Below are 22,604 nucleotides of genomic sequence, written 5' to 3'. Positions count from 1 at the left end.
CACCCCTCTACCCCACAGCACCCCTCTGCCCCACAGCACCCCTCTGCCCCACAGCACCCCTCAGCGCCACAGCACCCCTCAGCGCCACAGCACCCCTCAGCGCCACAGCACCCCTCAGCGCCACAGCACCCCTCAGCACCACTGAACGCCACAGCATCACTCAGCACCACTGAACGCCACAGCATCACTCAGCACCACTGAACGCCACAGCATCACTCAGCACCACTGAACGCCACAGCATCACTTCGTAACACTGAACGCCACAGCATCACTCAGCAACACTGAACGCCACAGCATCACTCAGCAACACTGAACGCCACAGCATCACTCAGCAACACTGAACGCCACAGCATCACTCAGCACCACTGAACGCCACAGCATCACTCTGTGCAACCATTCAACAACAACTGGTTCTAATATGTTCTCTCAATGTTTCAAGCTTTATTACAAATGTCACAGAAAGGTGTTAATATTTCACTGCTGTTCTTGGATTTTCATCACAATAAAATACAATGAACATAATCTTCCCAAAAGTTAATTACAAAAGTTGAAGCTATTTCCATTATAAATTACAGTAACTTTTATTTAAGTATTAACTATTAAAAAAATTAAAAGCCATTGTTAATTGTAATATTAATACATCACATATTGCATTACAAATGCTATAGGTGTCACGTTTGCGAAAGTTAAAACTATTGGCATTGTAAATGACAAAGCTATTAATTTCGCTATTTTTAAAACCAACACATAAATAAAATATTTGTCATTTACAATACCAATAGCTCAAACTTTCCTAATGCAAGACCTATTGCATTGCAAATGCTTGTTTTTTTATTGCAAGCCTATGCCACAAAAATAAGCAGGCAAAAAAGGATATACTCCACTACCTAAAAATGGAGGTCATATGCTTCTATTAAAAAATGAAAATAAAAATAACCAATGCATGCCATTTTAGAGTATGGTGTTTGATAGAAGGCAGGTGCCTTTAGAACAGGCACAGAAAAACTTTAGTTTGAATGCACATCACAGAAACATAGGATTCTTAGTGGTGCAAAACAATGTATTGTTTTTGAACTATTGTAACACGAAGTCTATTTAAAACAAACAAAGATAAGGGTCACCCAACGAAAAGAAAACAAAAAAGGATTGACAAAGTAAAATATTGACCCACCGGAGGGGACGTGACTTGGCCGGCTGCAAGATGGCCGCACTGCGAGTAGGCTCTGCCGGCCAAGCTCTTTATCCTCCACAATCCTGCAGCCTGAACGAGTTTCGCTGCCCTTCGCTACCCACACCTCGACCGTGGGATTGTAAGAAGTTACCTGGGACCGTCTTCGGCTGACCCCGACGTCCCTGGGGTGCTGATCGGGCTCCGGGCTGGTGCCGGGCCCGCACCGCCTTTCTTCCGGAGCCTCGGTGGCGCCATCATACCTTGTCCGTGGCACACTGTGAGATACCGCGATGTTGCACCGGCTGCCTGGCGGTGAGTGGTGTCCTGTGGGGGGGCTGCTGGTGATGGGCTGGGGGCTCCCGGCTGCCTGGCCTGCGCGTGTGGCACTGCGGCCTAGTTGGGGCCTAGCTTCCGCCTCGGCTGCCTAGGTGATCGCTGCCCCCTCCAGCAGGCAGCGTGGCCCGGGTGCGGCTCAGACTCAGGGGGGTCGCGCTGCGCGGTCGTTGGGAGGCCTCTCCTCCACTTAGCCCCGATCCGGCCTCTACGACATCGGGCAACCCAGCAGACGACTCTTGGGCAGCGCCTCACCCCTCGACTGTCAGCCCTATAACCTAGATTTGTCCGCCTGCTGACAGCTGTGGCCCGGGCCTGGTGGTTCCTCTCCAGACCTCCTGTCACACGCTTCCCTGCGAGTAGACTGCTTCTACTGCTGGTGTCATTCGCGGCCTGCCACACCCTGCCTGGGCTTCCTGCACTGCTGAGTTCCTGGCTATCACTGAAGCCTCCTCCTCGCCTGTGATTTCTGAATTGGTGGCTGGCCCCCTTAGCTTTGGGACTTCTCTTTGATCCAGAGTGCCCCCGCCTCTGGGGCCGAGTGCTGGGCTGCCTGCGACTGTTCGCCCCGCAACCTCCATGTATAAACGTGCGCGCAGCTGCCCCCCTGCCGGGGTCCTGCTGGGTCTGGTGGGACAGAGACTTGGGTTCTGTGCCGCCTGTGGTCGGTGGGGTCACTGACCGTCTAACTTGGCCCCTAGTGAAAAACTATCGGACTTATACCTTGCTGCGGAGCCCGGAAAGTAGCTGGTGAATCGGGCCTGACTTTCTTCCTACTCACCTGCATGGTCTCACCACGTCGCGTGGTTCGGCGTTCTGTTGCCTTGCTCATCCTCCTGACAACTTGACCACTGGTGGGCTCCAGCCGCATTCTTTTCTCAAGCCTAGGGTCTATCCTCCGCTGGCCGACTCTGTAGCAAGCCGCATTACCATGGGGAAGTCAGACCCCAAGCAGCCCAAGATAGCTTTCGAGCTCCACAGGTCTTCCCGTCAGGACGGTGCGGGCTTGGAGGCGGCGGACTCTGCCGGAGCCCCTGACGCTCTCCCTGGCTGCGACAACAATCTCAAAGCTATAATGTTGGAGGTGAAATCGGCGGTCTCTGGGATCGCCTCTCAACTGGAACAGCTCTCGGCTCGCCTCGACGAAGGCCCGGGTGGACTCCCACGACAATAGGCTCCTTCATGTTGAATCCAGGGTCTCCGACGCCGAGGACGTGGCTACTCAAGATCGACAGAAGCTGCTCCAAATGGATAAAATAATGGCGGTCATTCGTGAAAAGAATGAGGACTTTGAGGCGCGCTCCCGCAGGAGCAACCTCCGCCTTACGGACCTTTCTGAGTTAACCAACATCTCCAAAATGGAGGATTATCTAAAGGACCTACTCAGGGAACTCTTTGGGGATGTCCGCTCATCCTTCATGGTGGAACGTGTGCACCGGTCCCTGGGCCCCCATCCTCGTCCTCATATGCCCCCCCAGCCCCATTGTTGCCAAGATATTGAACTTACGCGACCGAGATGCCATCCTCTGGGCCGCCAGGGACAGGGGTACCATCACGCACCAAGGAAATACCCTCTCCTTCTACCCCGATTACACTGTCCGTGCAAGCTCCAAGAAGAGAATTTCCTCCAGCCAAGCGAATCCTCCAAAAACATGTGTCTTACTCCCTTGCCTATCTGGCGAAACTGAGAATCCGCCAGGGCACCAAAACGCTGGTATTCCCCGACCAGAGGGAAGCGCTTGCCTTTGCCAAACGCCTTGACAAAGAGTCTTGGAATTCCCCCTCGGGGTCATCCCATGAAACCACCAATCAGCTAAGTGACAATGACTAACTGTCCAGGCCGGTCACGGTTTGTATTTCTTGTTGTTTATTGTCATTGATATCGGACCTCTGTATCCATGCTGATCTGGTACTCGCATCTCTCACCCCTTTATTGTCTGTGGGTGCCTTAATTTATGCGAACTGTGGGTTGCTCACATGTGTTGCTTTACTAGTCCCCGCAGCTGTTATTGGGCCATGTATTCTCCTTTTCTCTTCTTTGCTGTATTGAGACTCCTCTTCAGACCCGCTGGGCCTGTGAAATGTATGTGTTACACTTTCTTTTTCAGGAGGCTGCTTTTTGCTCTTAGCTTAGCCACCCTGCTGTCTCGCAGGGGTGTTCACCGAGCCCTGCCATACCCTACCTGGGATGATTCCCACATCTTTGTTTTTGATTCCCAGGGTGGGGTGGGTGGTATTCTCAGCCGGATTGGGGTGTTTTAGTGGGTGGTAGGAGGTGGGGTGTGGGGAGTTCTGGGTCAGGTCCACTAGGTATGGACCTAGTTTTTCTGGCGGGGTGGGGGAGTGGGGGCGTTCTCCACATGATGTTGTGGTTTTGTTGTATTGCTGTCTTGTTGCTGGTTTTTTTTATTTGTATGCTCCAATGCTTATATTGTGCCATGTCTGATCTTCTGCATCCCGTGCCCGGCGAGACACTTGCTGCTCTTTTGAATATAACTAGCCAGATTTATTCCATCCCCAGCAATGCGCCCTATCTGCGGCCCTGTCTTGTTACCTCAGTGACGGAGTGCATTTCCTCAGCCCTGGCGCTTGCCTTCTGCTGCCTCCATATGCCCTTCTCCCCTCATCGACTTAGTCACGGTGGTGCGTTTCTCATACCACCGATCCTCTTGCTTCTTGGTGCAGGCGTCTGCCCTACCCGGTCTGGATTCAGCGTCCTTCGGGCCGCCACCTGTCCTCCCTGCCTCGGGGGGGGGGGGGGTTCCCGCTCCATCCTGCTGGATTGGGGGGTGGGACACTTGATTTCTCGGCGGATTCCCTCGCGCTCCATGGCCTTTGACTCTTCCCTAAATGACTAACATTACGTGCTGGACTTGGAATGTCCGTGGCCTAAATGACTTCCGCAAAGCCCGCCTGACCCATGCCCACTTGCAGCGCCACTGCGTAGATATTTGCTTATTGCAAGAAACTCACCTGCTCCCTAGCTCGGTATCCAGGCTGCATGCGCGTTACTGGGGGAGGCCCATTCCTCTACTTATTCCTCCTACGCCAGGGGGGGGGTCTCAATTCTGATGCGCCGAAGTCTCCCCTAGCAGACTTCCAATGCCCTAATCGATCCAGAGGGTAGATACGTGGTTCTGCACGGTCTCCTATATGCCCAGCCGTGGTTCTGCACGGTCTCCTATATGCCCAGCCGGTTACAATCGCTGCGGTCTATAGCCCGAACTCTGATTACCCCAATTTTTTTCATCACGTGTGGCATCTGATCTCCTCCTGCGGCCCTGCTGCTGTGAACTGGGGTGGGGATTTTAATATAGCCTTCCCCGCTGCGCTGGACCGCTCGGGGGCCCACCGGTTCCACCCGCGGGCTACCAGTGCTCTGTCCTCTATCCTGACAGTTAATTCGCTATTCGACGTTTGGCGTCATCTCCGCCCGGAGGCCCGTGAGGGGACTTGTGTGATGGGTGCTCGCAGCTGCTGGTCGAGAATTGACCTTTGGATAAAATTCACCTGATGTTTTGTCTTGACGGTCGACGCCACTCAAATGGCCCGAACCCTATCCGATCATGCCCCGGTTCAACTGATCAAACCCCCCTTCTCTCAGCGTCGGGCCTTTCCTGGCGCCTTTCTCCCAGTGCCCTCAGGGACGCTGTATCCTGCGACTAAATTCAGTCCTCCATCACTAATTTTTTCGAGCTCAACGTGGGATCAGTGGACTCAGCTTCCGTCCTCTGGGAGTTTTAAGGCATAAATTCGGGGGCGGAGTGCATATCTAAACAATCTGGCGTTCTCAGGTCTATTCGGTGTACGCTAGCTAGGCTGGAAGGAGTGATACGTGACCTTGATGCTGATCTGTTATTGAATCCTGGTCCTGATGTGCTGGCGCTTTTGCGCCAGAAACACACCGAATTTTCTGACGAAGCTGGCCACGAACTCTCTTTTTTGGACAGAGAATCGGGCCCGTCGATTTGGAGACGGGGATCGCCCGGGGCGCACCCTTGCCAACCTACTGCGCCCTCCTCGGGCTGCTTCCTATATCACCGCCCTCTGCAACGGGGTTCCGGATCACACCATGGCCACTGGGGAGATTTGCGCCACTTTCGCTGTATTCTATTCTGATCTTTACCCCACCGGCCCTCCCCCGACCTCGGTGGACTTTGACCAATGCTTTGAGCCTATTGCCCTGGTATGGTTAGCGGACTATCATCGGAAATCCCTTGACGAGCCTTTTTCGAAGGAGGAGATACTGGCGGCAATAAACAGTGCCCCGAGTGATAAGGCACCGGGCCTTGACGGCCTGCTAGCTTCCTTTTATAAAACGTTTGCCGCTTATCTTGTTCCGCATTTAGCCGCCATGTACAACGAATCCTTCGAGACGGGCACGTTCCCACCATCCCTTCGCGAGGCCTCGCTGACCCTCCTTCTCAAGCCCGATAAGCCGGCGGATCGGTGTGATTCTCATCGTCCCCTTACCCTTATTGATATAGACAACAAGATCTTCGCCAAATTAATCGCCTCTCGTCTCTTATTATTAAAGCCCACCATTGCCCTCCCGGATCAATCTGGCTTTATCCCCGGCAGGGTCACCTCCCACAATCTCCGAACCATTTTCTCCGTTTTACATCAAATTAACCCTGAGCTCCCAGCCGTGGCGGCATTGCTAGTCGCCACAAAGGCGTTAGATACCCTGGAGTGGTTTTTCTTATTCTATGTTTTATCGTGCATGGGCTTCAGTGCCCATTGTTTGCAGAATATTCGTCTTCTATATACTAACCCCACGGCCTGGCTCTGTATCAACGGACTGGTGTCTGATCCCATCGCCATATCCCGTAGAACTAGGCAAGGGTGTCCTTTGTCACCCATGCTTTTCGCGATGGAACCCCTAGATGCTCGGCTGCGGCAGCACCACACCCACAGGGGCATCGGTTTTTCATCCTGCTCTCTCCTGGTATCCATGTACGTGGACGACATCACTCTTTATGTTCGCCACCCCCAGGACAACCTTAGCCCCCTGGTGCGGGAGGTCCTTCGGTTCGGCTGACTCTCTGGAGTCCAGATCAACTGGAATATATCTGTGCTTTTTCCCCTAACTGACTTCACTCGTCCTTTCGCGCCCGATTATCCCTTTGAGTGGCCTTCTGCCCCCACGCGTTATCTAGGGATCTGGTTGAGCAGGGACCCAGACTAGCTCTGGCGCTCCAACTTTGGCCGCACGGTGGATTGGTTTGATCCAGGATCCCTCAGTGGAGCCGGCTACCGCTGTCCCTGGCGGGCCGGGTTGCTATAGCCAAGATGGTAGTCCTCCCCAAATTTCTCCATTTATTTTCCAATATACCTATCCCCCTGACCGCTTATTTCCTCTGTCGACTCCGCTCGTTGGCGGTGTCGCTGGTGTGGGCCGGGCGGCAACCCCGAATTGCATATGAAATTCTAACACTTCCTATGTCGATGGGTGGTGTGGGTGCCCCAGATTTCAGAAAGTATGCTCTTTGCGCTCAAGCCAGCTTCCTCCATTTCTGGTTGCATTCCACCCCTTACTAACCCCATGTCGCAGTGGAGTCAGACGTGGCCTGCCCCTGGCCCCTGTCCACGGGCCTCTTCGCACCCGCTGTCCGACCCCGGGCGGAAGTGAATACTGTGGAGACACTGCGCTGGGCATGGTCGCAGCTGAGCCGTCTCGCTGGTCTCCCTCTGATGTCTGCCAACGCCGCACCCATTGTTGATCACCCGGATTTCCACCCCTGCAATCCTCTGCTATGTCTCGCCATGCGGCATCTCGAGGCTTTAAGACTGTTGCGGACCTATACCCGGACGACTCCTATTCCCTACCGGAGTCCCCGTCCCGAATGGACAGACTCCTTTTCTATCAGCTGCGCGCAACCTGTCGGAATCTGCACCCAACCTTCCAGCACCTCCCGCCTACTTTCCCGGCATTAGATTACCTAAACACTTCGGCTTCCCCGCGTAAACTAGTTAAAAAGTAGTACGCCCTTACTCTGCAGGCCTCTACCGTTTCCTCGTCTCGTGCGCGCGACGCTTGGAGCACGGACTTCGGAGTGGAGATTTCGAACGCCGATTGGCTTTACTGCTGTAACCAGACCACTAAACTGTCCCCGAATTATCGACCGCGCTTGATCAACTTTACATTTTTACATAGGTTTTACTGCACGCAGGTTCATCTTCACAGCTTGGGGCTATGCCCGGAGGACATTGCAGGCGCTGCTCGGCGCCGGGCGCAGACTTTGCGCACCTGTCCTGGCTCGGTCCTAAGGTGCAGGGGTTCTGGATAGAGGTCTGTTCCATTATTTCGGCCATTACCGACACGGAGGTACGTCTGGATCCTTCCGTTCGTCTTCTTGGTTTTGTGAAATCCTGTCCCAATGCCTCCCGCCGGCTGATCGCCATGCTCCTAGTGCTGGCTAGGCGAAGAATAGCTCTGTGCTGGGGCCATCGTCCCGCTCCTGAGGCCGCCGCCTGGCTGGAGGACCCCTCCAGTTGTCAAATGCTCCCATCTGAATTTTGGGACCTGATGCCGGCCAAATCACGCCTGGTTGATATTTGGGGTCCCCTGGTGGCCTATCTCCTCTCCCGTGCCCCCTCTAGTGGTGCTGCCTCCCCTGCGCTCCCTGTTGGCCCTGGGCCCGCGGTGGCCGCCGGTGCTGGCCCCCGGTACTCCTGTCTGGCATGGCCTCGACCGCCCCTACGCCTTCCCCCCTGGGGTTCCCGCTCTTCATGTCATCACTCTGGGAACTCTCCTCTTTTCTCTTGTACTCACCAGGCAGCACAATACTATCAAGCTATTGTTTTCATGATTGCTTGCTTGCTGAATATTTGTTATCTATTGTAATAGACATGGACTCGCTATTTTGTAACTGGTCACCCTGCACAATGCACAGACGTGGAGCCATCTTTGGCATTGCTTTGCTGTAATATGTATGCACTATAAAACTGATAAATAAAATATAATTTAAAAAAATATATTGACCCACCAGCTATGGCAAGTACTCATTTGTGGCAATGGGCGCAAGTGATCGGGCAAATTACTACCACTCACCTTGCAAGAGAGCCAATGGCTGAAATGGAATCATCTAATGCTGCATACTGTGATTGGCAGAATCAAAAGGGAACGGACAAACGACCAGAACAGCGGATGAAGAGGGTTAACACAAAGCGCTTCTACGATGTATAGATTTATTTATTTGTAAGTCTGGCTTTATCTGTCTCACCAGCTGCGTGTAATCAACATAATTCAAAGAAATTTAGTGTCTTAAACAGATTATACCCAGATGATAATTTAATTCAATAAGACACCTTCCAGTTCTATAACAGCCTCCATGACTGTCAATCCACCATATTCCGCCACTCAAATATGGATAAAAGCTCAAAGTTGCTGAGAAAAACAGGTGTCAATATTAGGTCAGGGCAACCTTTGAGCCCTCTCCTACTAGCCGTCAAGACTTGAACCAAGCTCCTGCCTACTCAAATTTTATGTTTTTGCTTTCTTCTGAATAAAGATTTTGGTATAAGGAGACAGGGCAATGTGATGGTATCTTTTAATTCATCGTCAGTAGACGTGATTCATAAGGAGAGTTCAATCTTTGTCCCCTTCAGCCAAAGGCAACCATGGTGAATCTGGGAAATGATTACAAAAATCCCAGTTGCTCTGGCTCTACCACCCAGAAACTCCACAACGTGGCAGTGTGCTTGGTTCTTGATTTTCTGAAATTCAACAGGGTTTCAAAGCACGCATGTAATGGAGCTGTGTTTGTTGTGCCACTGGGAGCAAGTGTAGACCTCTTTTGAAGCAACCTTTGGTCCTTGGCCTAATATTTTAGAGGGATAACTGTTTGAGCAAGTACTAGTTTCACTGATTCACTATCAATTTGTTTCAGCTCCGTGTTCAGGATCTCCCAATGTGCAAGCAGTTTTTTTTCATCCCATTCACACAACTTTGGAATTCATTATTATTAGACTTGCACCAGAATAGGAACCCCCGTTGCATTCTGGAAAGCTCCTACAACTCGACTATTGGGATGAGGCGAGGCCTCATGCTTTATTTCTCCTTTTGGATGATTAACTCCGCACTAGCTGGAGATTATGAAACCTTAGACGGTGGATCCACATCATGTCTGGATAAAGATTATAAAAGAGAGTGATCCAAACCACCCCACTCTTTTCAAGTTCCAAGCACTTATGGATTAGGAAAGGCAGTGCTACTTAATGCCCAGAGCTGGTGTCTTCATGACAGCCAGTTTCTCAGAGTTGAGGGACATCTCCTGAAGTCTTAACTTCATGCTGGAAGAGCAGAGGATCGGCCTGAAGCCGAGAAGCCAGTCTGCTAAAAGGAAGGAACGAGTGAGCCTTGCCCTGAAGGAGAGAGGCTGTCCAGGAAGAGAAGCTGGGCCATTTCCTGGAGTGAGAAATACCAGAGGAAAGCAGACTGCCAAAAGGGAATGAAGCCAAGAGCATTGTATAGAGGCACCCGATCCCTTTCAGCAGTTCCATCCATGAACTGTGCCAAGACTTTCATCTGCAAAACATCATTATGTCGGCAGGAATCCTGCTGGGTTCGCAAAAATGGCAACTTATTTTCTCGTGTCACCATGAATGGTGTGTCTTTAAGCATCTATGTCTTCTATTCCAAGTACATTTTTGGGTACTGAGCAGTCACTGTGCAAATCAAACAATTTGTGGGACAGACGTCTTCCAGGATAGATGTACCAAGCTTGAAAGGGAATACATGATGTTCAGGAAACAGGAAGGAGTTGCCTGGGAACAAGGGATGGACATTGGTCACTGAACAGACCTACTGCGCTTAGAACTTCTCAATACAAACCCACACCCATTGCCAGAGGCACTTATTCAATATCCCATCAGCATGGCCTGGGACAATATTAGAAGACGGCAATAGAACCTCGTCAAAGTTGACACAGGTACTAGAGCAACCCACAGTTCAAGAGGAAGCAAGCCTGTGGGCACTTTTAGAGATTAGTTTATTCACACCAATTAGAAGGGATTTCACATTTTAAAAACCTCTTCTTGGTCAAGTAGAGCAAAACACTAAGACCACTTGACAGATTTGCACGCCCGGAATCGCCACTCCGATTCAAGGAGTGATGTGTAATGGGTTGAGACAGTCATGATTCTCCTTTGCCCAGGTAGGTGACCACAGCACAACAAATGGGCAACTAGGTCCATTGTGCGAGGGAAAACATACTCTAGTCAAAGGGAATGGAAGATGACCTGCAACCGTTTATAGGTTTCAAAGTGTGGGACAGGACCGCTGCATATCTAATACAAGGCCAAAATGGATTTAGCCGGCCCTCCCAAAGAAAATCACTAATTCAAAGAGCTTTCACACATCATTCACCAGCCGATCATTGAACAACAGATGTAAAGACATACATGAATCATTCAATTTACCAAAGATGAGAAAAGGCAAGGAGCAATCGACTTGGATACTGAAGAGTACTTTACCCAGCGACAGCCAATAAACTGTCCCTTCCCAAAGCCGCAGGGAGAAATATCTGTGCAAAGGGATTATAAAACGTTACTAAAACAGATTGTATTTAGTTAAACCATGAATAAAAAGGTACTTTATTTGTACAGTAACTATTGAAACTGAATCAGAATTTTTTAGAAGGAAGCATGGTCTTATGTACAAACTAGAGTGCAAACTCTACTACTTAATGCAATGGAACTCAGAAGAACAAAAGGTTTCATTATAGGTCTCTGGTTTTTGATAGAAGTACTTAGGGCTCAATAGTAATCCTGAAAGGAAGCCAAGGGTGCAGTACTAACACTAAAGACAATATTACAATAGGACCTATACACATAAAAATGTAATGTCCACTAGAGGTACTGGTGCTTCTCAGAGCGACAACTAGTGTAGAAATCTACATAAAGGGTAATAATTTGAAAGAAATAAATGTGTTTTTCATTTGATTTTCAGTGGTGTGGCATTCCTATTGCCCGACGTCCAGGACATATTGTTTGAGGTCAAGGACAACAAGTTTTCATGTGTATTTTGTCCTTGGAACAAGTAGACCCAACACCTTACAGCACAACCCCCTTGGCTGCCAGTTCACAGTACCATGTTGCGATCAGGGAAGGGAATTGTTTGCAGTTAAGGTAATATTTGTGTCCATGTGTTAATGCTGTTCAAACTTTTATTTATTGTCATTTATCTTAAAGCCTTTATAAGGGTGAGCGCTCCAAGTAAACGTAAGCTCGGACTGCACTACTGAGTGGGTCCAGTATAAAAACGTGTACACACGTTTTAAAGTTTAGCAATATGTGCCCGAGTACAATGCTCCCAAAATGCTCTCTGGCTGGACGCAAATATTTGCAGAAGTTTGAAAGAAAGACTGATGATTCTTTGTTTTCGAAATAAAATGTTCAGTAAAAAAGTATGAAAAAAAAAACATTTTGATAAAGTATTGTAAAATTTTAGGTACCATTTCTTTGCAGCAACATTTAGTAAAGTGTGTTGATGTATGCTAGTATTTCGCAAAAATAATTATTATGGTAAATGTGTGTAACCAGTTTCAATAAGATTATGGGAAACAAAAATAAACGAGCACTGACAAAGCTTGTAGGCCACAAATTGACGGTCAGCCTTTTGGTTTTGTCAATGCAAGACTTTTTTTTGGAAACGTTTTGCAAAAAATATGTTTGGTCTCAAAAAGCCCAAATTGCAACAGTAGTTCCTGGTACGGAGTGAAACTACTGTGTGTGCCGATATGCTCCTTGTGAAAGAACAAAAGGCTGCGAGAGCGCGAGGAGCACAAGCGGAGAAAGAGAGCGAGCGCGGAGAAAGAGAGCACGCGAAGAAAGAGCGCCAAGTAAGAAAGAGCGCCAAGAAGGACATCGCGCCAAGAAGGACAGCGCGCCAAGAAGGAGAGCGAGCGAGCGAGCACGAGAGAGAGAGAGAGAGAGAGCACGAGAGAGAGAGAGGGAGCGCAAGAGGGAGCGCAAGAGGGAGCGCAAGAGGGAGCGCAAGAGGGTGTGAACTGCATTTTAGCTTGAGCAAATATTTATGTGTAGATTTTCTCATGTGAAAATCAGAGTGTTTGCAAGTTCACTTTCACTCCAACCACTTTTTTCCCAACCCTGGAAGAAGTTTTATGTCTGGCATTGTCAGAAGTAAATTTCCAACCTTTCTCAGTATGGGAAAAGATTAGAGCAGAGTTGGTGAAAACCCTTAAATCACATAAGTGAGTAGATTTGCACAGACTCAAAAAGTGCATTCCAAACCAGGAACTATTACTTAGCATTTTGAGCCCCAGTATGTACAACTGCGGAAACGACGCAACATAACGAAATTGCTAGTATTTAAACCCTACTAGGGTATGAGCCCTGGCATAATCTGAGAGGCTATATCAGAGCGCTTATATAATGAGATTGCTGCCACAATTTGTCACAGCATTACATGGCACAAAAGGAACAAGTAGATTTATGAAGCAACCTGCCCGATGAACAAGTAAATATTTTATATAATTCAACACCCCTGTTCTTTACGAGGTCACCCCCCCTCCCCCCCCATTGAACTTACTAATGGATGTTTTTTTAAGAAGTTAACCCAGTCATGCCAAACAATTAGCCTATCAGAATTAGTCCTCTACTTCACCACAAAATATGTTTAGTACTCACCTCTCTTCGGTTTCGGGAAACTCTCGTGCAGCCGGAAAACTACTTTCTCCACAAAGTGCTGGATGTCACATTGCTCTGGGCCGCGGACAAACACCATCCAATCATGGGTGAACCCCTCAGTAGTGACCTTTTTTCGTAGCTGGGCCCGGTGTCCCAGCTCCAGCTTCACTTGTACCGTGCACTAGGAAGAGAGCAAAAAAAAAAAAGGTAACACTCGTTAATGAGGGACAAGGTGAGACAGAAGTAAACTTGGATGAGGAGATGTCAGCCATATAACATCAGCTCGCTGTGTGTGCAAAACAACCAAAGAAACGCTCGCTTTTGCTTGGTAAAAGAATTTACCAAGCTTGGTAATACTGCACAGGCACCGGCTAAGAGTCCCTAAAGCAGAGACCGGTTACAATAGAGGAACATTCTTATGCACACAGAGCAGCGACTCCCGTCCATTATCCTTAACAATTTGAATTCACAAATAGTAACTCAAAGATATTAAAAAATAATAATAAAGAAGCTTTTGGGGGGGAACTAAATTAGTGTAAACATATTATTCTGGCTGGAGGCGAGGAGGGGTTCTGGTGCTGGCTTTTGAGGGCTCATCCAGAGTTCCAGGCCCTTCTAGTGACATTCCCTGGAACACTGCTATTGTGAGCAACTAGAGGGGGTGGAAACGAGTGCTGGAATTGCAATGCAGTCTTAAAAATCGAAGCACATAACAGTCTACCAGCTGCTGCAAACTATGCTTCAAATTCGAAGTAACCTTACTCCATTTATGAAAAGAAAAGGAGAGCATCTCCCATGAATTACTAATGGTGAATGAAATAGTGCAAAATAACTAAGCACAAGGTTGCGGTTTACAAACTAATTATTATACCAACTTAGTAAGAACCGAAATTCTATGTGTCCCAAGAGGGAGAATCAAACTATTGAAGACGTTAATAGAAAAGAGAAACATTAAATGGGACACCATTAGATGTTACATTGATGAATACGTAGGTAGGCAAATGAATGCATGTAAGGCAAACCAGTAGAGTAGCTAGCAGTTTAAGCGGGATGACAAGCCAATAGTTCTTGCCTTTTGGCTGACAATGTTAATCTATAGGCTCGCTTTTTTTTTTTAAACAACTTTTATTTATCAAATGACACATATGGAGCAGAGCTCTGTAACCCAGAGACGTCTGCACGATCAATATTCAGCATCATGACTGACTTTTCACGAAAGAATTCAAGGAGAAAGTGAAAGCAATACAGATGAAATATATCAAATGAGAAACCCCCACACAACTACCCAACTACCCCCCACCCACATTCCCGTCGCACTAATGCCTGGCTGTAGGAACTCAATCAAACACTAAAGACAACAGCCTGCACCAGCGAGGAAGCATTAATCTGGGTGGAGGTGTCCCATGCAGTGACTGGCTCCAACAGCAGGCCCAGATAGTCTGCCAAGCGCTTCCACACTTTAAAATGCTTCTGCAGGCACCCTATTGCAATGAAAATGGGAAGCGCCAGGCCCATGCAGAAGTCGAGTCCCTTCTTCCATGTCAACACCAAAGGTGGCGCCGGCGCCATCCATGCCCTAGCAATATCCCTCTTCGTCAAGGTAAACCTCAACAGCATAAGATGGCGTTTATAGAGATTGCCCCGAATCCCATCCATAACATGTAGAAGCACCAGTTTCGGCGAATGGGGCAAGTCCCAGCCCAGCACTTCAGAATCTATAAGCTTTCTTAATTTTTTTGTACACCTTTAGCAAAAAAGAGAACTTTAAACTTGCTCATACTGATTAGTGTACACACATTATTATGATACACAACTGCATGTGTGTCATGAAGCTATATAGGGCTAGCGAGATGTCGCATACACAGACATTTGCCATGAATTGTACAGCATGACAGACTTTACTTTGTTTTGTAAATTTGACATTCCAAGACTGTGGGCACCCATCCCGGTCCAGTAAAAAAGCTAAAACGTACACAATATCGCACAAGAAGGGGCCCAAGCGGCGCGCGAGGAGGAGGGAGGGCCCAAGCGAAGCGGCGCACGAGGAGGGTGAGGGCCCAGCCGAGGGAGGGGGCAGGAGACGACGAGGGAGGGGGCAGGAGACGACGAGGGAGGGGGCAGGAGACGACGAGGGAGGGGGCAGGCAACAACAAGTTTTCGAACTGATTAACAGCAAGTAAAACATTTTCTGAACGATAGCCTGTAACCCATTCTCGGGGATACCCACATTTATCCCCATTAAAGCCAGTGGGGCAGGTCACTACCACAGCATTTACAAAAAAAGCGGCAGCAGAATAGCATGGAATAATGTTAACAGGTAGAAGGTAAATTTATATACAACTACAGGACATCAAAAGTATGAAAGGGCTACTCAGATTATGCAATCTTTGATAGAAAAGCATTGGCATCAAGTTAATAAGAGAACCAGTAACTCCATGTTGAATTCAGAATAGATGTGTGTCCTTTCACAAGCCTCTCCCAGTTAGCTCACATCTGGGTTCCCTTGGGGCACTGTACATTCATGGATGGAGATGAATCCAGCTGCCCTCTCTGAACTAGGCTCTCCTGGACTACTTTGTATTCAATGGGCTAAACGAGGAGCATTCCGTTTTATTTTGTCAGCTCATAATAAATAAAGTCTGCAGTCATATGGAGAGACTACTGAAGGAGAGGAAGTAGGTACTACTAGATACATATTGCACCTTATGACTAGCCCTCTTAACATTTTGTTCATACCATGTTCTCTGAGGGAATACTTCGTTAAAACAATTACCAGTTTCCAAAACGGTAAACATCTAGATTTCATCAAGAAATGGTTTTCCTCAATTTCTTAAGTTATGCTTTCCATTGTCTGAAAACGATTTTTTTCTGTGACCTCAAATGATACAAGCCATGACACAGGGTCAAAAACATCACAAATTATTTTACATAATCCAGGAGGTAACGCGGTCCTCCCTCTTCCAGTTTTGAAAACAGCACTCTTTCTAGTTTCCACCCAAAAAACAGTAGCCTAGAAGCCTTTTCCGTCACTCCAAGATCACTAACATGGGACCACTTTGAGATTAAGGGCTCGGTAGGTACCATCAGAGACTGCAAAACCAAAAGCTATACAAAGGTTGGAGCTGGCACAGCAGCGCAACTCTATAAAGGGCAAGTTAACATCTGTCCGAGTATATGTGCAAGTTCGAATGTTCAGGACACACCATCCCACCAACCCGTTAGATCCCTGCTGGCTCGGGACAATGAAAACCCGGCAGACTACTGAATGAAAAACAAGTTCAAGTCTAGTGTTTCAATGGCAATTAACTCGTTTTTTTTACTTTTTGTTTTTTACAAAGATCGGCTAACCTGTGAATCATTTAATCAAAAGAGGCAATAGACATAACACGTTTTCAAACCTACTATTACTAACCACGAGCTGTTTTCTCTTATATGTTGCTAGGTGGATAAAGGCGCACAGTTCAGGACCATCTGTCACCACCTTTCCCCTGAGGCGGAAGCCGGGGGCGCTCTTATCTTCACCCTCTCCCGCTGATTAATACGGAGTGCATTACATTTGTTCAGTACTTTTTTTAAAGTGTGTAAATATTTTATGGGGTGCTTTTTTAATTGCTAACTTGCTGATATATTACCTATAGGGATAAAAACTACTGATTGTCCTACCGGCGCAGCCCGATTGAAGCGCTGACGCCGGTAGTCGCGGATATTTACCGCCGCCGCCATCTTGGGGAAGGCACGAAGGGTAGCGGTCCAGCTTCTGGACGATTCCCGCCCTCCCGCCTTATTTAAGGTCTGTGTTTGCGTGCCTTCTGCAAAATCTGTCACCACCTTTCCCCTGAGGCGGAAGCCGGGGGCGCTCTTATCTTCACCCTCTCCCGCTGATTAATACGGAGTGCATTACATTTGTTCAGTACTTTTTTTAAAGTGTGTAAATATTTTATGGGGTGCTTTTTTAATTGCTAACTTGCTGATATATTACCTATAGGGATAAAAACTACTGATTGTCCTACCGGCGCAGCCCGATTGAAGCGCTGACGCCGGTAGTCGCGGATATTTACCGCCGCCGCCATCTTGGGGAAGGCACGAAGGGTAGCGGTCCAGCTTCTGGACGATTCCCACCCTCCTGTCATGCATAAAAATAACCACTCATATCGCCCGCGCAGCGGGCGGGCGCAGCGGGCGCGCCGATGGCGCGCCGAAGGCGCGCCTAAGGCAAGCCCGTCTGCGCCCGTCCGCGCCTGGCACGGGCCGAGGGCCAGTCCCCCTGCCCAGGCTATTACCAATACCCGCGTCAGTTGGTCTAGAGAGCAACTCCAACAAATTGGACTGGGCACCTGTGTCTTAGACGCTCGCTGCCCCCCTGAAAACTTAGATTGCCATTCATTTCAATGCTCTCAGTGCAATTTTTTTCTCCCTCCATGGTGTGAGCGTATACTGTCCCCACCCCCAGTCCAGACGTCCCATCCCTTAAAAGCAGCGTTGATCAATTGTAGATCTCTCCCTCGTCACGCCAACGAAATTTGGTCGATTCTGTCCACCTACAATTGGGATATTCTTTTTCTAACGGAGTCCTGGACTAAGGATACTTCAAATCCGGATATTTACCTAGCTACCCCCCCGGACTATCGCTTCCTGGGCATTAACCGAGAAGGTAAAACGGGGGGAGGAATTGCCATTATGTTTAAGTCTCACCTCAATATATCTATAAAAAAACTTACTGGCATTGGGCTGATTGAAGCCTTGTATTTCTCGATTGCTAACTCTGCATCTGTCTACTTATCTGGCATTCTAGTATATAATCCTCCAAAAGCTTCCCCTTCCTCCTTAACGCAATTGGTCCACATCATTACTGATCTGTCCCTCAAGCATTCGAACTTCACAGTACTAGGCGATTTTAATTTACATGCTGAGGATCCTTCCTGTACCCTAGCCAGTAGGTTCATCGACTCTCTTCAAAACCTGAGCCTGTTGCAATTAATTCAAGGTCCGACACATGAGGCGGGGCATACTTTGGACCTAATCTTTTCGAATCTACCTGGGATTATATCCTATCCTCCTGTGCCCCTTATCTGGACTGACCATTACCTTCTCTCGTTCGACATCCCTCTACCTCAGCCCCCTACCCTAGTGGTATTGGGTAATGACTTCAGGAGAAAATGGCATAAAATCACATGTTCAGCCCTAGAGCCGATATTTAGTTGCCCTCTGGAGCCTCATTTAGATAATCTAGATGCAGGTGTTTTGAAGCTTAATGCTGCCTTATCATCAGCGATTGACGCTATCGCCCCATCCCTCCCGGTCTCATCGGCTAGATCTCGTCCTTCTGCTCCCTGGTTTTCTGTTGCCTTACGAGAAGAAAAAAGCCGATGCAAAAAATTAGAACGAAGCTGGAGATTGACATACGATGCCGAGGCAAAAACTATATACAAAAGGGCCTTGAAGCAATTCTCCAAGCTTAAAAAAACTGCCATGAAAGAGTTTTTCACCTCGCAAATCAAAGATGCAGACAACTCGGCTAAAACTTTGTTTAAAATTGTCAAAGATTTTGTTAAACCGCCCGCAATTACCCCCAACAATGTTGCCAGCCAATCTCTCTGCGATGGTCTTTCCGATTTTTTTCAGGAAAAAATTGAGAAAATATCATCTACCTTCCACCCAGTAGTGGTGTCTGAGCACCCCAATCCCCATATATCCACTAGATCCGACACCGCTCCTTCTCTATCGACATTCAAGGACCTCTCTCCCGACTTGGCCCTTAAACTTCTTACACAATGTAAGTCTGGCTCCCCTCTGGACCCGGTTCCCCCTAAGATCATGACTGATTTGGCTACCTTATTATTAGAGCCACTTACCTCCCTTTGGAATGCCTCCTTACAGTTAGGCCAATTCCCCTCGGCCTGGAAAGAAGCCTTGCTAGTGCCCATCCTGAAGAAACCTGATGCGGACCCCACTCAATTCTGCAATTACCGGCCTATTTCCCTCCTCCCTAAACCAGCGAAGGTTTTGGAGAAGGCCGTCCAACTTCAATTGGCAGAATATCTCCAGAGTAACTCCCTGCTCCATGACTCCCAGTCCGGTTTCCGTGCGGGTTTCAGCACGGAAACTGCATTATTAGAAGTCTCTGAGACTGTTCGAGAGTGTGTGGATAAGGGCGAGGAGGCCATGTTGGTTCTCCTCGACCTGTCCGCCGCTTTCGATACGGTGTCTCATCAAATACTCTTAGACCGACTGGAGCAGATTGGACTGGGCGGCTCTGCATTGTCTTGGATCACATCTTTTCTTCAGGGCCGATCACAGAGGGTTCTCCTCAGACCTTTTAAATCAGGGTCCAAACCTCTGGTCTGCGGAGTCCCTCAGGGCTCGGCATTGAGCCCTCTGTTCTTTAATGTCTACCTGGCTCCGTTGGCCAAGGTTGTGGAGGCATGCGGAGTCAGAGTGATTTCATATGCTGATGACACACAGCTGATATTCTCCTTTAGAGATCACTCTGACTCCAGCCTCTCTAGCTTTCGCCACTGTTTGGGAGAAATCTGTTCATGGATGGCCTCGAGTCACCTTCGTCTTAATACGGATAAGACGGAGGTCCTGTTTTTTAATCAAAAAATGACAATACCCCCCTCTCTGTGGTGGCCTACGGTACTTAACCCACCCCCTATTCCAGTGCACACGGCCCGTAATCTGGGATTCCAATTTGACGATACGCTCTCTTGCGGCCCTCAAATTAACAAAGTCACGGCGGCCTGCTTTGGTAAGCTAAAAATGATGAAAAAAATCTTTCCATTCTTGCCTATGGATGCGCGCCGAACAGTCACCCAGACGCTAATAACGTCCCATTTGGACTATGCCAACAGTCTTTATGCAGGTGCCCCTCTATATCAAATTGAACGCCTTCAAGCAGTTCAAAACGCGGCAGCAAGACTGATTGGCAATATTCCTTTCCGACATTCGATCTCCATGTTTCGTAAAAAGCTCCACTGGCTGCCTATAGCTTCTCGGATTAAGTTCAAAACACTTACTCTTGCTTTCCGTGCTCTCAACGGGACCGATCCTGAATACCTAAGAAAGAGACTGACATTATCCCATTCTGTGAGAGACTTACGTTCCAACAGCCTACGCCTTATGGTTGTGCCACGCCTTCGCCGCACACGAATGGGCGGCAGAGCTTTTGCTGTCCTGGCCGCAAAACATTGGAACTGCCTCCCTTTAGACCTCAGATTTGTCTCATCTGAAACACTGTTCCGCAGCCGCTTGAAAACTTGGCTATTTTCCTCTTCCTAGATAGATACTTCCTTCTCCTTACTGACAGTTTTTAGCGCCGGGACACCTCCGACGGAGGTAGCCGTGCGCTCTACAAGATCCATAAATAAATAAATAAATAAATAAATAAATAGGTCAAGTGATGCCACTTAATAGTTTTGAGAAATAAAACACCAAGCCATATTCCTCGAAGAACATTTTTAGGAGCTTCAATTTGTTATGAGATTTAATTTTGAAAATAACCAAACCCCCAAACGATTAAATAAAAAGCATTAGGCATTTGCATTTTTCCAATCTCATAAATTAAACAGTTATGCTGTGAATGGCACTGAAACATGGACAGCGTGCACAAAAAGGCAATTTTTCACAATGGCCATCCACCCACAAATCCATTCACCCATCCATCCATCCATCCATCCTCCATCCTCCATCTGTACTTACGACAGAGAATTCTTATTTGTGTTAAATAAAGACAGGAGAGTGGGAAGCTCCCGACTCAAATCATGAGGGAGTAAAGGGAGTGTGGGGTTGGAGTGGTGGAAAAGGGCGAAGAGACTTTAGCCGGGAAGGAATCAGGATGGACGTTGGGTCCAACTGAGGCGTGTACAAGAAATGTCATCATAATATTCCACAACAAAACAACATTAATACCAGCCAGATATTTCCAAAACACAACAGGTTCTGCAATGTACCAGCATCCAGGTGATCCTCCAGAAAAATATAATTAACAAACCAGGAATCATGTTCTCCCATGCATCATTCCAAACCCCACTGATAGGTTGGAAACAGACATTGCTTAGCGTCAAGAGAAGCAGAAACCTAGATTGTACTATAGAAGCATCTTCATCACCACCGCCAGCTGCATTAGGGCAAAAAACACATTTGTAGCTATGGCAGTTCAGGCGCAAAAAATGTCGTTTCGATATCTGTGTCAATCAAAATTAGAAATATACGCATCACACACAAGACTACCCCACCGCCACCAGAAAGACCCGTCTGTCACACCAGGAGATGCAATACAACAGACACCAACAATCTGCCACCGACAGACAACACACAGCGTAGGAGAAAACAAATACCATGTGGACAAATGGGAGCTTCGGTGCAGGCTTCCGCCCACAAATCTCGCTGCTTTGAAGTGACAGCCAGCCTCTCCTCAATGGTAACGGGAGGCAGGCCAGCCTGACGTAGATTATAGCCTATTTTTAACTCTCAACCCAAGATCCCACTTGGACCTGCAGCAGTGTGTAAACACCACCTGCTACAATGCCGACAGTCTCACAAGGGGATGCCTTTGGAGAAGCGGCTTGTTGTGAGAATTCCCAAAACCCTCTGGTGGAATCCCACCGAAACAGGGGTGTTCTCAAAACACAGATAACTGCAAGGCATTCATTCTTCTCCCAATGTTGTATATGTTCACCCTCGAGTTATGACACAACGGGCATCTTGAAGAGTAACACGGTCTACATTTATTATCCAAAAAACATTTCAAATCTCCACACTTCGAGAAGAATATAACGCATCACTTAAAGGATAACTGGAAAAGAAGCTCTGGGACTCCGGGTCCCCACCTTTCGATCAGTGCAAAATCTCACCAGCAACACTCCAAGCCCTTTCGGTCCCCTGGGCTTTCGTCGCTGCTTCCCACCTAGAGAGAGGTTTGAACAAACCACTGCAAGAAAGATTTCCCACATGGTTGGACATTAAAGAAACCTCCATTAACGCACATGAAAACGTCTTTGCAGAAAAACCTTGCTGAGAATGTATAATTAAAAACATGTTTTAAGGAAATCTAACTGTTGACTTGCTGTGAAAATACACCACCAGGTTTGCGCACCGCTTTCTCCATAAATGCATTATATCAAAGTCCCCAAATTGTAGAAGAAATAACATAACCCTTTAAATGCTTACTAAATATGCCCAGTCCACATGAAACATTCCTGCGGTTTAAGACTGAAAGAGTTGCCAGAGGTTCAGACCTGCTCGCAACGAAATACACAAGATGGGACCATGCATGACAAAGACCACTGCAGCGACAACTGAGCATTCACTCCTGTCAGGGAGCACCCAGAGGTGACTCAGGTCTAGGCCTGGGCTGAGTTCGCAGAGTTCTGCTATGCGGAACTATGCAAAGTCCTAAAAAAACTTGATGGGCTCCATGGAGTTCCGCAAGCAGCGGGATACAGTTAGT

General features: G+C 48.0%; 1 protein-coding gene across 2 annotated transcripts in view; it reads right to left on the bottom strand.

Moving 5' to 3' along the window:
• Positions 1-22,604, bottom strand: part of MLLT1 (MLLT1 super elongation complex subunit) — a 235,100-nt gene that overhangs the window by 173,548 nt on the left and 38,948 nt on the right. For both annotated transcript variants that reach the window (XM_086947224.1, XM_086947223.1), the window contains exon 2: positions 13,157-13,337. In XM_086947224.1, coding sequence (XP_086803350.1) covers positions 13,157-13,337 — 181 coding nt within the window. The remainder of the gene's footprint in view (positions 1-13,156; positions 13,338-22,604) is intronic.

This window comes from Lissotriton vulgaris, chromosome 12 (assembly GCF_964263255.1).
Source record: "Lissotriton vulgaris chromosome 12, aLisVul1.2, whole genome shotgun sequence".
Taxonomy (NCBI): Eukaryota; Metazoa; Chordata; class Amphibia; order Caudata; family Salamandridae; genus Lissotriton; species Lissotriton vulgaris.
Note: the sequence above shows the minus strand (reverse complement) of the source record. Positions and strands in the feature narration are given on the sequence as shown.